Source organism: Stigmatopora argus, chromosome 14 (assembly GCF_051989625.1).
Source record: "Stigmatopora argus isolate UIUO_Sarg chromosome 14, RoL_Sarg_1.0, whole genome shotgun sequence".
Classification (NCBI taxonomy): Eukaryota; Metazoa; Chordata; class Actinopteri; order Syngnathiformes; family Syngnathidae; genus Stigmatopora; species Stigmatopora argus.
In genome coordinates, this window is record NC_135400.1 from 7,025,290 (window position 1) to 7,037,327 (window position 12,038).

Below are 12,038 nucleotides of genomic sequence, written 5' to 3' on the forward strand. Positions count from 1 at the left end.
AAATTTAGCAGATTAAGCTAGGTTTTCCAAAATGTCACTGCATGAAGGATACTAAGAATAAATCAGTTCTGCTCTGTTTTCAATCCCCAGTCCAATAAAAAAAATCCAAAAGCAAAAAATGTTTGATTTTTGTCCCATTTAGTTTGGAGCTAGAAAATTAAATTAAAATATGTCGACAGTAATATTAGGGATATCCAGATTTTTCTTCCAAGATGTTTTGCCAATGTCGACCAGATTCCCAAATTTTAAAACCAGTAATTTTAATGCAAAGATTGCTCGTCAAGAAATGCTCTGTTTACATATATTAGACTATGGTCTGTTGCAATGATTAGTTTACAGAAAATACACCTGATTGCTGGATCGGAACGGATCTGGTGAAAAGTTCCGATAATCCAAATATAGCCATATTGGCCGCTGATGCCCATTTCAGCATCAGATTGGGATGTTGTCACTAGTTAATATGACCAGTAATCTTGATAAACGAGCAGATGTTCTTAAGGGTAAAATCACTAGCACAAAAATTGTTGTCCTAATCCTTACCTCACAAACAGTGCAGTGGAAGCGTGTTTCCACATGATGTTTACACTCATTGCATGTGTAGACGAAGCGGTCCTGGCTCTGGTTATGGAGCTCCACTAGCATGCACATAGAACTCCACATGGACCTCCTGAGAGAGCTGAATTCCAGGTGCTTGTCCCTCGCCAACGTCAGGAAGGCATCCCGGCCGTCCATCAGGTCACAAGCCATCAGAGGGTCAGGGTCGGTGATGGGTGGCAATGAGTTGGCAGTAGGGCCAGCGATGAGTCGGATGACAAAGAAGACCTGGTGAAGGGTTGAAAAATTATGAGGGGAAAAAATGTAATAAAATCATCTCAGTCAGAGCTTTACAAAGACAGGATTTTTTTCTCTCGAATTAGATCAAATGTGTTGGTCTATGTCTGTGTAGTGCATAGACCAATTATGAAATATCATTCCTAAAATGAAACAGAAAGCGCAAACCTCCTTATGTTTCTCCATAGTGGCGTAGAGTTTCTGCGACAGATCGTTGGAGACGTTGGGCATGCCCGGCTTCTTCTTGTTTGAACGGCTCAAGCTGCTCTTGTTCTTGCTCGTCTTTTTATTGTTCTTCTTTTTGGCATTCTTGCTGTCTCCTTTTGTGGCCTGTTAACAGTTGGCAGTCAGTTTAATACATACTCCGCACAACAACAAAAATAATAATAAAAACTGCGTCACGAGACTCACGCGTACATCGGTACTCTCGTTGCAGGTACTGTTTTCCTCTCTCTTCCTTTCCTCCTCTTCTTGCTCCAGCTCTTTGATACTCTCCTCCAGTACGTTGGGCCAAAAGTCTCCCTCAAAGTATGGAAGCTCCTTTGCACTGGTCAGGCGGTCCTCTGTTGCCTGTTTGAAGACGTCCTGAAGAAGAGATTGTTCACAACTTCTTTGAGCCACAAAAGTCTCCTTTATTAGCCGACAGTTCCAACTCTGTATCAGTTATACAAATCCTTGTAAACAAAACAAAAACAGAGTGTATAATTGCAACTGATAAAGGCAAGGCAATGACACCTAGTAAATCGTACTTCATTAGCTCAGCTGTCAGGCTTTTTAACAAAAGAAATGGCTGAATGTTAAGACCAACCGTATGTATAGATATGTATATATGTATTTGTATGTGTGTGTGTGTATATATATATATATATATATATGTGTGTGTGTGTGTGTGTATATATATATATACACACGTGTATATATATGTGTGTATATATATATACGTGTGTATATATATATGTGTATATATATGTGTGTGTATATATATATGTGTGTGTGTGTATATATATATATATATATATATACACACATATATATACACACACATATATAAAGACACGTATATATGTGCCTGTGTGTATGTATATGTATGTGCATGTATGTATGTGTGTGTCTGTGTGCATATATGTATATATGTACATGTACGTAGTACAGACGCTCCCCTACTTACGAACATTCAACTTACGAACAACGGTACATATGAACTAAAAAAACGACATAGTATAGTATGGCTTTTTCCCCCTAAAAAAACGACATTATAGCATGGCTTTTTTTCTTGAAAAACGACATAGTATAGTATGGCTTTTTCCCCCTAAAAAAACGACATTATAGCATGGCTTTTTTTCTTGAAAAACGACATAGTAGAGGAAGCCTTTTTTTCTTAAAAAACGATATTGTATAGTAAGGCTTCTTTTCTTAAAAAACAACATAGTATAGTAAGGCTTTTTTTCTTTAAAAAATGACAGCAAGTAAGGCTAAATCTGACTTCTGATTCTTCACCTTCTAGTTGTTGCTGTGGTCCACTGGCAAAATCATTGGGTCAGAACATGAGGCGGGAATCAGGAGTGAGTTCAATTCCACTTGTTGCAATTCTCAAATTGTTTATTGAGGTAATGAAAAGGATAAATACAACTTCCAACTTTACAGTGGTGCAGTGGCAAAGACAATGGGTCAGAACTTCAGGTGGACTCAAGTTCAAATCAGAAGTGAGTTTGATTCCACTCTTTGCAATTCTCAAATTGTTTATTGAGGTGATGAAAATGATAAATATAACTTCCAATCAACTCATTTCAGAAGTCACTGTGGTCCAGTGGCAAAGACAATGGGTCAGACAGACCTCAAGTTAGTGGATTTGACTGCCATGTGGGAGATGGGGTTCGAATCCCGCTCTCGTTTGACTAATCACTACACTAGTAGTTCAGTAAATGGGTAATCCTTTTTTCATTCAAATAAAGACTTAGTCATTTTTTTCAGCAAAACAATATTTCCGGTCAGCCTTCGGCTGACCGGAAGACAGTTGGGAGGGGGGGTTCCTAGTGGTGTTCGACAGTCGGCCTTCGGCCGACTGCCGACACCATACAGTCGTTGACTGGCGACACCGGGAAGTGAACCCTCGACACCCACGTCGCAGGCAGGTGACTTACCCACTACACCACGAGGCGGCCCGCCTATACATGATTGGAAGTTATATTTATCATTTTCATTACCTAAATAAACAATTTGAGAATTGCAAAGAGTGGAATTGAACTCATTCCTGATTTGAACTTGAGTCCACCTGAAGTTCTGACCCATTGTCTTTGCCACTGGACCACAGTGACTTCTGAAATGATGTGATTGGAAGTTATATCTATCCTTTTCATTACCTCAATAAACAATTTGAGAATTGCAAAGAGTGGAATCGAACTCATTCCTGATTTGAACTTGAGTCCACCTGAAGTACTAACCCATTGTCTTTGCCACTGGACCACAGTGACTTCTGAAATGATGTGATTGGAAGTTATATCTATCCTTTTCATTACCTCAATAAACAATTTGAGAATTGCGAAGAGTGGCATTGAACTCATTCCTGATTTGAACCTGAGTCCACTTGAAGTTCTGACCCATTGTCTTTGCCACTGGACCACAGTGACTTCTGAAATGAAGTGATTGGAAGTTATATTTATCCTTTTCATTACCTCAATAAACAATTTGTGAATTGCAAAGAGTGGCATTGAACTCATTCCTGATTTGAACCTGAGTCCACTTGAAGTTCTGACCCATTGTCTTTGCCACTGGACCACAGTGACTTCTGAAATGAAGTGATTGGAAGTTATATTTATCCTTTTCATTACCTCAATAAACAATTTGTGAATTGCAAAGAGTGGAATTGAACTCACTCCTGATTCCCACCTCAAGTTCTGAACCAATATTTTTGCCACTGGACCACAGCAATAACTAGGAGAGGAATCAGAAGTCAGATTTATTCTCCGACTTTCTTAGCCTTACTATACTATGTCGATTTTTTAAAGAAAAAAGCCTTACTATATACAGACGCTCCACTACTTACGAACATTCAACTTACGAACAACGGTACATACGAACATGTCTGCAAATTGCGTTTAAGTCCAAAAACGTTCGCAAGTCCAATTTTGTATTTCGCGCCTTTTTCGGAGTAGTACTTCTTTCCGCCGCTAATACCGACGCCTGGCGCTGTGAGAGCTCAGCTCACCCAGCATCTACCTTCTTCTTCGTTGCAGTGCGGAAGTGCGTGAATGTATCTCCAGTGTGCAAAGAACCTTTTTCATTTGTATCATTAAATATCTCATGCATCCAATATTGAATATGCTTGGTAAAAAGCTAAAGGCTTCTATTGAGGGAGTTGCAAGGAAGAGGCAAGCCATTTCATTTGAAACGAGTGGCAATAATAACGAAGCTTGATGCGAGTGAGAGTGGTGAGCGTTTCACGGGCATTGAAGTCACGAAAATGAACCCAGAGCTTGTCGTCATTCCCGGAGGCTTAACTAAAGAACTCCAACTACTGGACATCGACATCAACCGGGCGTTCAAAGCAAAGTTGCAAGCAGCATGGGAACAATGGATGATAGCAATGGATAACACAGCTTTAAGAAGGGTGGCAGGCAGCGCCGGGCTACTTACGCTACTATTTGCGAATGGATTGTGGCCGCTTGGACTAACGTGTCTGCTTGCACTGTTGTTCGAGCTTTTGCCAAAGCCGACACAGCTTTACGAAGAGTAGGAGGCAGCGCCAGGCTAGTTACGCCACTATTTTCGAATGGATTGTGGCCGCTTGGACTAACGTGTCTGCTTGCACTGTTGTCCGAGTTTTTGCCAAAGCCAGCATCATTTCTGTCGAGCCACATGGCAATGTGAGTGACTCCGACAACAAAGAGCGGGAACCAGGCGTTTTTGATGAATCATTTGGACAATTGTTCAATTTGGACAAAGAAAATGACGATTTTGATGGATTTGTAGGTGATGATTGATCAAAAAACATGAGTGCATTGTAAAATCGCTAAATAAAGTACAACCGAACTCAGTTTTGCTTCCGTTGCTTTTTTAAAAACTGGTTTTTAGCGTGTGTCCGTATGTTTAAGCTGGTGTATATTTTGCCATGCCTGGCTGCGTGTATTGGTGCGGTGCGCCTTGTGTGTGTGTCAAATACAGAAATAGCACTCGTTACTGACACTGCGCCTTTAAAGGCGGTGCGCCATATAGTCGTGAAAATACGGTATGTATGTATGTATGTATGTATATATATATATATATATATATATATATATATATATATATATATATATATATATATATCAGCAACACGCTTATTTCTTTATTAACTTATTTATTACCTATTTATTTATGTCTAAAATGCTCATCAGAATGGAATATAGTAATTTACTTGAAAAGATGAGTATTACCTTGTAGTCATGAACAATGCGCTCAGCGACTGCCTTGTCCAACATCCTCTTATACCACTCTTGGAGTCGTTTTGGCTTGGGTATCTTCTGGTCCACTGGGTGACAATGGAAGATGTAATCATCACCTTCACTGGGAGGACATGCCCAGATATGACCTGTTGTATACCTGAAGCAGAAGACGAGAATTTTCAGCCATATTGCTTTGAATTTGTCTCGTTTCCTCGGAGTCATTTCAACTCGATTTACCCCAGTCTCTTTGCATATTCCAGGTAACCGAGCAAGATCTCGTGATAGACGGCAGTCCTGAGGTGTCGAGGTTTAAAGAAGTGAACACTGTCCAGGTAAGAGATGTACACTCGTCTCTGGTTGGGAGGTGGGCAGTCAGAGCCGTACTCTTGAACGTGCATCCCGAAAAAACACACATCTGCGCCATCAATGTCCTCAAAAGCAAACAAGGCTTTCATCCTGTATGGGAAAGATTCTGACATCTCGCCACTGTCCACAAACCTGGTCAAAGAAAAAATTAAATGCCAAAATGAGCATCCCAACTCATGACAAAACAGATGTCAACCACTTTGTAACATTGGTTGCTGCACATACTGCATAATCGGACTGAATCAATAATCCAATTTGCTTTTAATGGGGCATTTACGATCCTGTGTTTAAAAAAAAAAGTGCAACCATTCAGTCAACAAACTCCCCAATCTATGAAAATTCAATTAGGTAAAGCTTGTGACCAACTGATGACTTTTTTGGACAGAATCGTCTTTGGGACAAGACAATGACAAAATGTGCAATTGTACCTGGACTTCATGCCAGGTTTGACCTCAACCACTTTATCGGAGACGTGAACCACACGAATTGTGACCTCGCCAGCCTCAATATGGGTTTGCCGTTTAATGTAGTCATTCACTCGCGACTCCAAATAGCTGCCTAGCTTGGTCTGAGGAAGTCCTGAACACAAACAGCAGATAGTTCAAGTTAGTCTCTTGACAACTATTCAAAACCTTCATCTGATGAATCCAGGTCAGATTACTTTCAGACCGGCCACATTATTTTCTCATGGCGCGAGGAATTTCCATACAATTTTAATGTAGTTTAAATTCGACAACAGATTTCAACAAAGACAAGGAAGGAGCTAATCAAATATGTTTTCTCATTTACATGAATTCGGTTGATGTAGCCCATACCTTTCTCAACATTATGTCAACAAAAGTAAATAGTGAAAATATTAGGCGATTAAAGTCACAGTATTGCTGGATTAAAGTTGTAATGTTTTATAAGATTTAAATTGTTTTATTACGTTACAGCAACCGGAAGTTGTGTGGTTTCCTTTTGGCGAAATAAGTTTTGTATCAACACAATATTTCTTTTGGCATAACATTAGGAGATTGATGTGAATCAAAGGGGTAATATATGAAAAAGAAATTAGGAAAATTACGAGATTAAGATTGTTGTATTATTTATGAGTGAATCGAAAGATTTTCGGAGGATGCGGACTATATTACAAAAACAAGCTAGCAACTTACCGCCTTATGTTTTTGTATTTTTCTTGGTAGACAATTTGAAAGTTTCAAGGTTTTGGTTCCAAAAAAACCCCTTAAAAACACATTAATAATACTTTGAGCTGTGTGGCTCACTATATAGTATTTTACTAGACCTGTTTTTTTTCCTTCTCTGTACATTAGAACATATACCAGTTTTAAGAACAGCATTCTCGCACGTCAAGACGCGGCCGGTCTGAACCCAGTATCAGACCGCATGACATCAAACTTACTTTTAGCTGCATATTTGTTTTCTTTCCGTGTCTTATTGGCCATCTTGAGACAGTTGCCACAGACAAAGCTGTGTTTAAAAAAGTTGTAAAAGGAATCAAGAAAAGAAAAAAAGAGAAATTTGCATTAACAACATTTTCTATTATATCTAGTTCATAAAAATATACACGTATACACAATGGAACAACTTAAATAGGGGTATTATATTTGCTCACCCTGAAGGCCAAATGGTTTCATGATGTAGGACACAGATCTGGTGCATTTTACGACCACAGTCTGTACATTCGACAAGCCTGAGTGAAGAAAATAAAACAACAGACAAAAGATTAGGGACAATAAACCATCTGGGCAATAGAAAGTCACCCGAGCATAAGCAAAATTAATAGTTTTATGATTTTCATTATTGATTTTGGGAGTTAAATAAAGCTTCATTTGGTTGATCTCCATACAGCTTTAGGTCAATACTACCTTGCGATTATAATGCTAAAAATGACTAACGATTGAAAATGGGTAACAGTGGGACTTACAACTCTGGGTCAAGCGTGTCATTTTTCTTTCGCTGGAATTGATCTTTGTTGATGGACCTGTCAGACAAACCAGGAAACCCAATATTAAACATAGTCATGCGCTTTTACTGATTCAGTTGAGTCGTTCAAGTAGATGACAAAATATTGCAGTGCAATTTTGGAGGAAAAAAAAAAAAATCACCACATGGCCATATATTTTATATCACAAAATTGCATTGATTTGTTTACCTTGAATGGAAAGATATTCTCTAATACTTGATTTTTACATTTAACCGTCTTAGTCCTAAAATCGCAACACGATCTATAAAGCACTTTAAGAAAAATTGTCATATAGAGCGTTGCTGTCGACATTACGCAAAAATGTAGACTTTAAACTCTCCCAGTTTCTGTTTGGCACTGATTGACCACAAAAAAACAGTGATGTGCTCATTTTAATTTGATATAAAATGTTTATAAATGCATGAATGTACACTAGAGGGCATCAATGCTCTCAGGAAAGGACGAGTGAATACACTACCATTAACAATTTGATGATTTTAGTGTATTTATTATTATTTTTGTCTAATAGGGTAGTGTAAAAGCTGATTGTTTATATAGAAGATGTGCTAAGAAGAAAATACCAAGCAAGGTACTCAGGGCATACTAAACCATTGTACATGGTATATAGAGACTTTTTTAAAAGGCCTAGGATGTAAAGGGTTAATTTATCATATCATTAATAATACATGACAGTAATACCTCACCACTCTGGGGATTCACCACATCGCGGCTTGGATCCACCAAGTATGAAAATTTATAGTGTAGGAACAATGATACAAATAAAATGGGGGAGGAAAAAGTTAACCCACAATTGGAGTATTTCACTGGCCATTTGGAGGCAGCGTCTACCTTCGGGTGTACATTTTTTCCCCGTTAGTCAGTGTGAATGGTGGAGCTTGTTTGCTAATACGAGCGGAGTATATACTACTTCTCGTTGGCAAGTGGTCGTGCGTTATCCTATTGTGAGGACGTGTGTGTGCATCAGTTGGGGAATATTTTGAAGGGAAGACAAAAGCAAACAACTCTCGTTAGGTTGCATCTAGAAAAAAGGTATCAAAATTTAAAACAAAATTAGAATTAAGTTTAGTGCAAGATTAGATTAAATTTATTTTTGAGTGTGTCTGCATCGTAATCCAAGTTCATTTAAATTTGTTTATGTTCTGTTACGAGCGCATTGCCGTGCAAAAAGTCTCCCCCCTCTAATTTTAGTACTATTAAACACATTTTAGGACTATTAAATCACTAGTTATTTGTTACTTTGTTAATAGATGGCGAATTAGAAGAAATAAAAATGTTTTTCCAATCCAATATCCTGTTTTTAGTGTTTTTTCAGAGGGTTGGAACAAATTAATTAATTTTTAGTTCATTTCTATGGGAAACGTTCATTTGAGTTACGAGTAAATCGACATACAAGCTCAGTATTAAGCTCGTATCTCGAGTTACCACTGTATTTGAATCAAATATGACTGTGCTCAACATCCAGTAACGTTACTTTACATCTAGTACCACATACATCGCACAATATGGTATCACAAGAAACTGAGGCTTACGTGGACAAGTTACGTCAAAACTGTGGAGAGAAACTCACGTCTGAGGTTGGGATGGGTCGTCGCCCAGGGAGACGCTCTCACCCTGGATTTCGTTGAAACACTTCTCACAGAAGTGGTACCTGTCAGCAAGAAGCCCATATTTTGGTGAACTACACCGTTCGCCATCAGCACAGCCAATCACAGAGAGGGCACGGAGAAGCAGCCGCCAATCAGGGCAGGACAGGCCGGGGGGCGTACACACAGGAGGAGGCAGAGGGCAAGGAAGGTCGTCGCCAGCAGCCAATCGTGATGCAGAAGTGTTGTGTGGGCAGGTGTTTTGATTTTGAGCGTAAATTTCGGAGTGGATGATTGGTCACACCAAAGCAGGCCAATGCAGACATCACAAGCGTTAAAAAAAGGGAGAGAAGGGAGGGGCGGGGAAGGGAGGTCATAATGAATATTAAAATAAGCGTGAAATAAATCATTACAGATAAGAAAGTGACAATGGAGGTATTGGGGGTAGTGGGTTTGAGGGGACATAGTGTGAACAACAACCAACAGAGGACAGAGAGCCAAGGCAAAGCAAAGATTAGCGTCACACGTTCAGTGGTCAACAACAACATTACAGCAACATGAGACCACTAGGAGCTGTGGAGGAGGAGAGGGCTCAGTTTCCAAAATATGAGAATGGGTGAGAAGAAATATTTAAGAAAAAAAATTAAAAACAGACCCATCATCCTTTCAATTTGGCTTAGAACAGTGGTTCTCAAACATTTTACAGCAAGTACTCAAACATCACCTCAGTTCTAATATTTCATACATCTTTTTGGGCAAATTGTTGTCAAAGCCTAGATCAGGGGTGTCAGACTCGGGTTGGTTCGCGGGCCGCTTTAACGTCAACTTGATTTCACGTGGGCCGGACCATTTTAGATATAATATTTAGATATTTTTTTGTAAATGGATTTAAAGAACTGGATTAAAGGCCCTGAATATTCAGTTTTTTTATAGATCTAAAACAATGTTTATTTTAGCTTTTTTATATATATTTTTACATTTTACAAAATGATTTTAAAACTAAAAACAGAAAAAATGATTAAAAAATTACACTTATTGATTTAAAAGGTGGAAAATAATCAGGAAATTTAATATATACATCTATACTCTTCATTTTAATTTGATCCTTAAACAGGAAGTCGTGAAACTCATGATTTACTTTCCCGGGCCTCACAAAATGATGCGGCGGGCCAGATTTGGCCCCCGGGCCGCCACTTTGACACTAGGCCTAGATTTTAAGTCGATTGTCGGCCCGTAAAAAGTGTTTTTATTTTGTATCTCGCCCTCCACCATTCAGCCAATTATGAAATCGGTTCAGTCTGCATGCAGGTTGGCAGAGCTTTAACGGGCTACTATTAGTTTTACAAACGTCCAGAATGAAAGATTTAGACGAAAAAAACTTTTACGGATCTCAAATTAGTCATTACAAATTGGGAGAAAAAAAACTAAATTGTAAGAAATAAAAAGAATATTTATCATTTTCCTATCTCTTGTCCCTGATCTTTTAATGAGAACATTGTAAAACAAAGTAAATTTAAAAAAAAACACAAAAAAATAATTACCATTTTCCTTGTTTCCTCCTTTTAAATGTAAATACAAAATAAACAAACATAAAACATCCCAAAAAAAAACAAAACGAGAATACGATTTTCTCTTTTTAAATGAAAAAGAAAAACTGCTTTGCTGCCCCCTTTTAAATACAGCTTTAATATTAAATACAACAAAATATTGCCATTACCACAGAGTATTTGACCATTTCTTTGGTCAAAATACCTCTGAACAATTAATCGACTATCAAAATAGTTGTGTATTAATTTGTTAAGCCATTAGTAATTTGTTAAGCCATTAGTTGTTGATTAGTCTATTAATTTTGGTAGAGATAGTAAACATAATGAGCCCCTGAAAGAAACTAAATCTACAATGTGGTTTGAGACAAAGGTTTGGCACTGCTGCAATACAGGACGTCTCCCTATCACTTTGAGAACCACTGGTCAGAAAAAAAACAAAAAAGGAACCCTTCCTCGCATAGTGGTCAAGGTTTTACCACCCTACTCCTTCAAGTGGTCATGTCTTGAGCGTGTAAGCTCACGCCAGGGAAATGCAACAGGTAAACCAAATTAGTAACCAACCAGTCAAGAACCCACTTTATGAAGGACACCACAATGAAAAATCTACAGATGAAGATGGTGGCATGGTGATATTTGAAGCCAAATTAGATCATTTGTGATACTACCACTTCACTGATAATAAAGCGCAGGAAATATTACTGGTTGGCAATGTTCCCTCTAATTTTTTGTTTGTCTGGGCAGAAAGACAACCTCCCTGAGCACATTGAGTACTGGTGTGAGCAACATCATCATTGCTCGCTATGGGCACACACCAGTATCACATCTGCCAAAAGCAGGTGCATGTCTACTACATATAAATGATTTAGTAATAATAAAATGTAATGATTAATATCTATGAATGGGCGGCCCGGCGGATGTGTTTCGCGAGTCGACCTCACATCAAAAAAAAAAAAATTGGGATTTTATTTGGTGCGCTCCATATGATTTGCTGTGCGCAGAGAAGACGAGAGTAGTGCGCAATTGCGCACAGCTTAGAGGGAACATTGCTGGTTGGATTCTTGTAGTGGTTGCTAATATGACAAGTGTTTAAAGGTTCAATTTTCAAATCAAAATTTGTATCTGTGCATGGACTCCAATGTAGACAGCCCTTACCTGTTCTGGTAGCTAAAATAGGCAGCATCCCGTTGGATGGTGCATAATTGTTTTCCATAGCAGCAAAGAGTTTGGGGTGAAAACTCAAACTGAAATGATAAACATGAAAGCATTTATTTCCGAGTATATTTTTCAGAATAGGGAGATATGT

The 12,038-nt window shown here is 38.5% G+C and overlaps 1 protein-coding gene across 11 annotated transcripts in view; it reads right to left on the minus strand.

The window, feature by feature from the left end:
• Nucleotides 1-12,038, minus strand: part of ep300b (EP300 lysine acetyltransferase b) — a 39,139-nt gene that overhangs the window by 4,966 nt on the left and 22,135 nt on the right. For 5 of the 11 annotated variants that reach the window (XM_077619939.1, XM_077619937.1, XM_077619936.1 and 2 more), the window contains exons 19-29: nucleotides 11,888-11,976; nucleotides 9,173-9,283; nucleotides 7,546-7,602; nucleotides 7,234-7,311; nucleotides 7,021-7,088; nucleotides 6,047-6,197; nucleotides 5,490-5,750; nucleotides 5,244-5,409; nucleotides 1,243-1,416; nucleotides 1,000-1,161; nucleotides 541-822 (exon numbers count right to left, since the gene is read on the minus strand). In XM_077619939.1, coding sequence (XP_077476065.1) covers nucleotides 541-822; nucleotides 1,000-1,161; nucleotides 1,243-1,416; nucleotides 5,244-5,409; nucleotides 5,490-5,750; nucleotides 6,047-6,197; nucleotides 7,021-7,088; nucleotides 7,234-7,311; nucleotides 7,546-7,602; nucleotides 9,173-9,283; nucleotides 11,888-11,976 — 1,599 coding nt within the window. The remainder of the gene's footprint in view (nucleotides 1-540; nucleotides 823-999; nucleotides 1,162-1,242; nucleotides 1,417-5,243; nucleotides 5,410-5,489; nucleotides 5,751-6,046; nucleotides 6,198-7,020; nucleotides 7,089-7,233; nucleotides 7,312-7,545; nucleotides 7,603-9,172; nucleotides 9,284-11,887; nucleotides 11,977-12,038) is intronic. The other 6 variants (XM_077619946.1, XM_077619945.1, XM_077619938.1 and 3 more) reach the window with 3 other exon arrangements.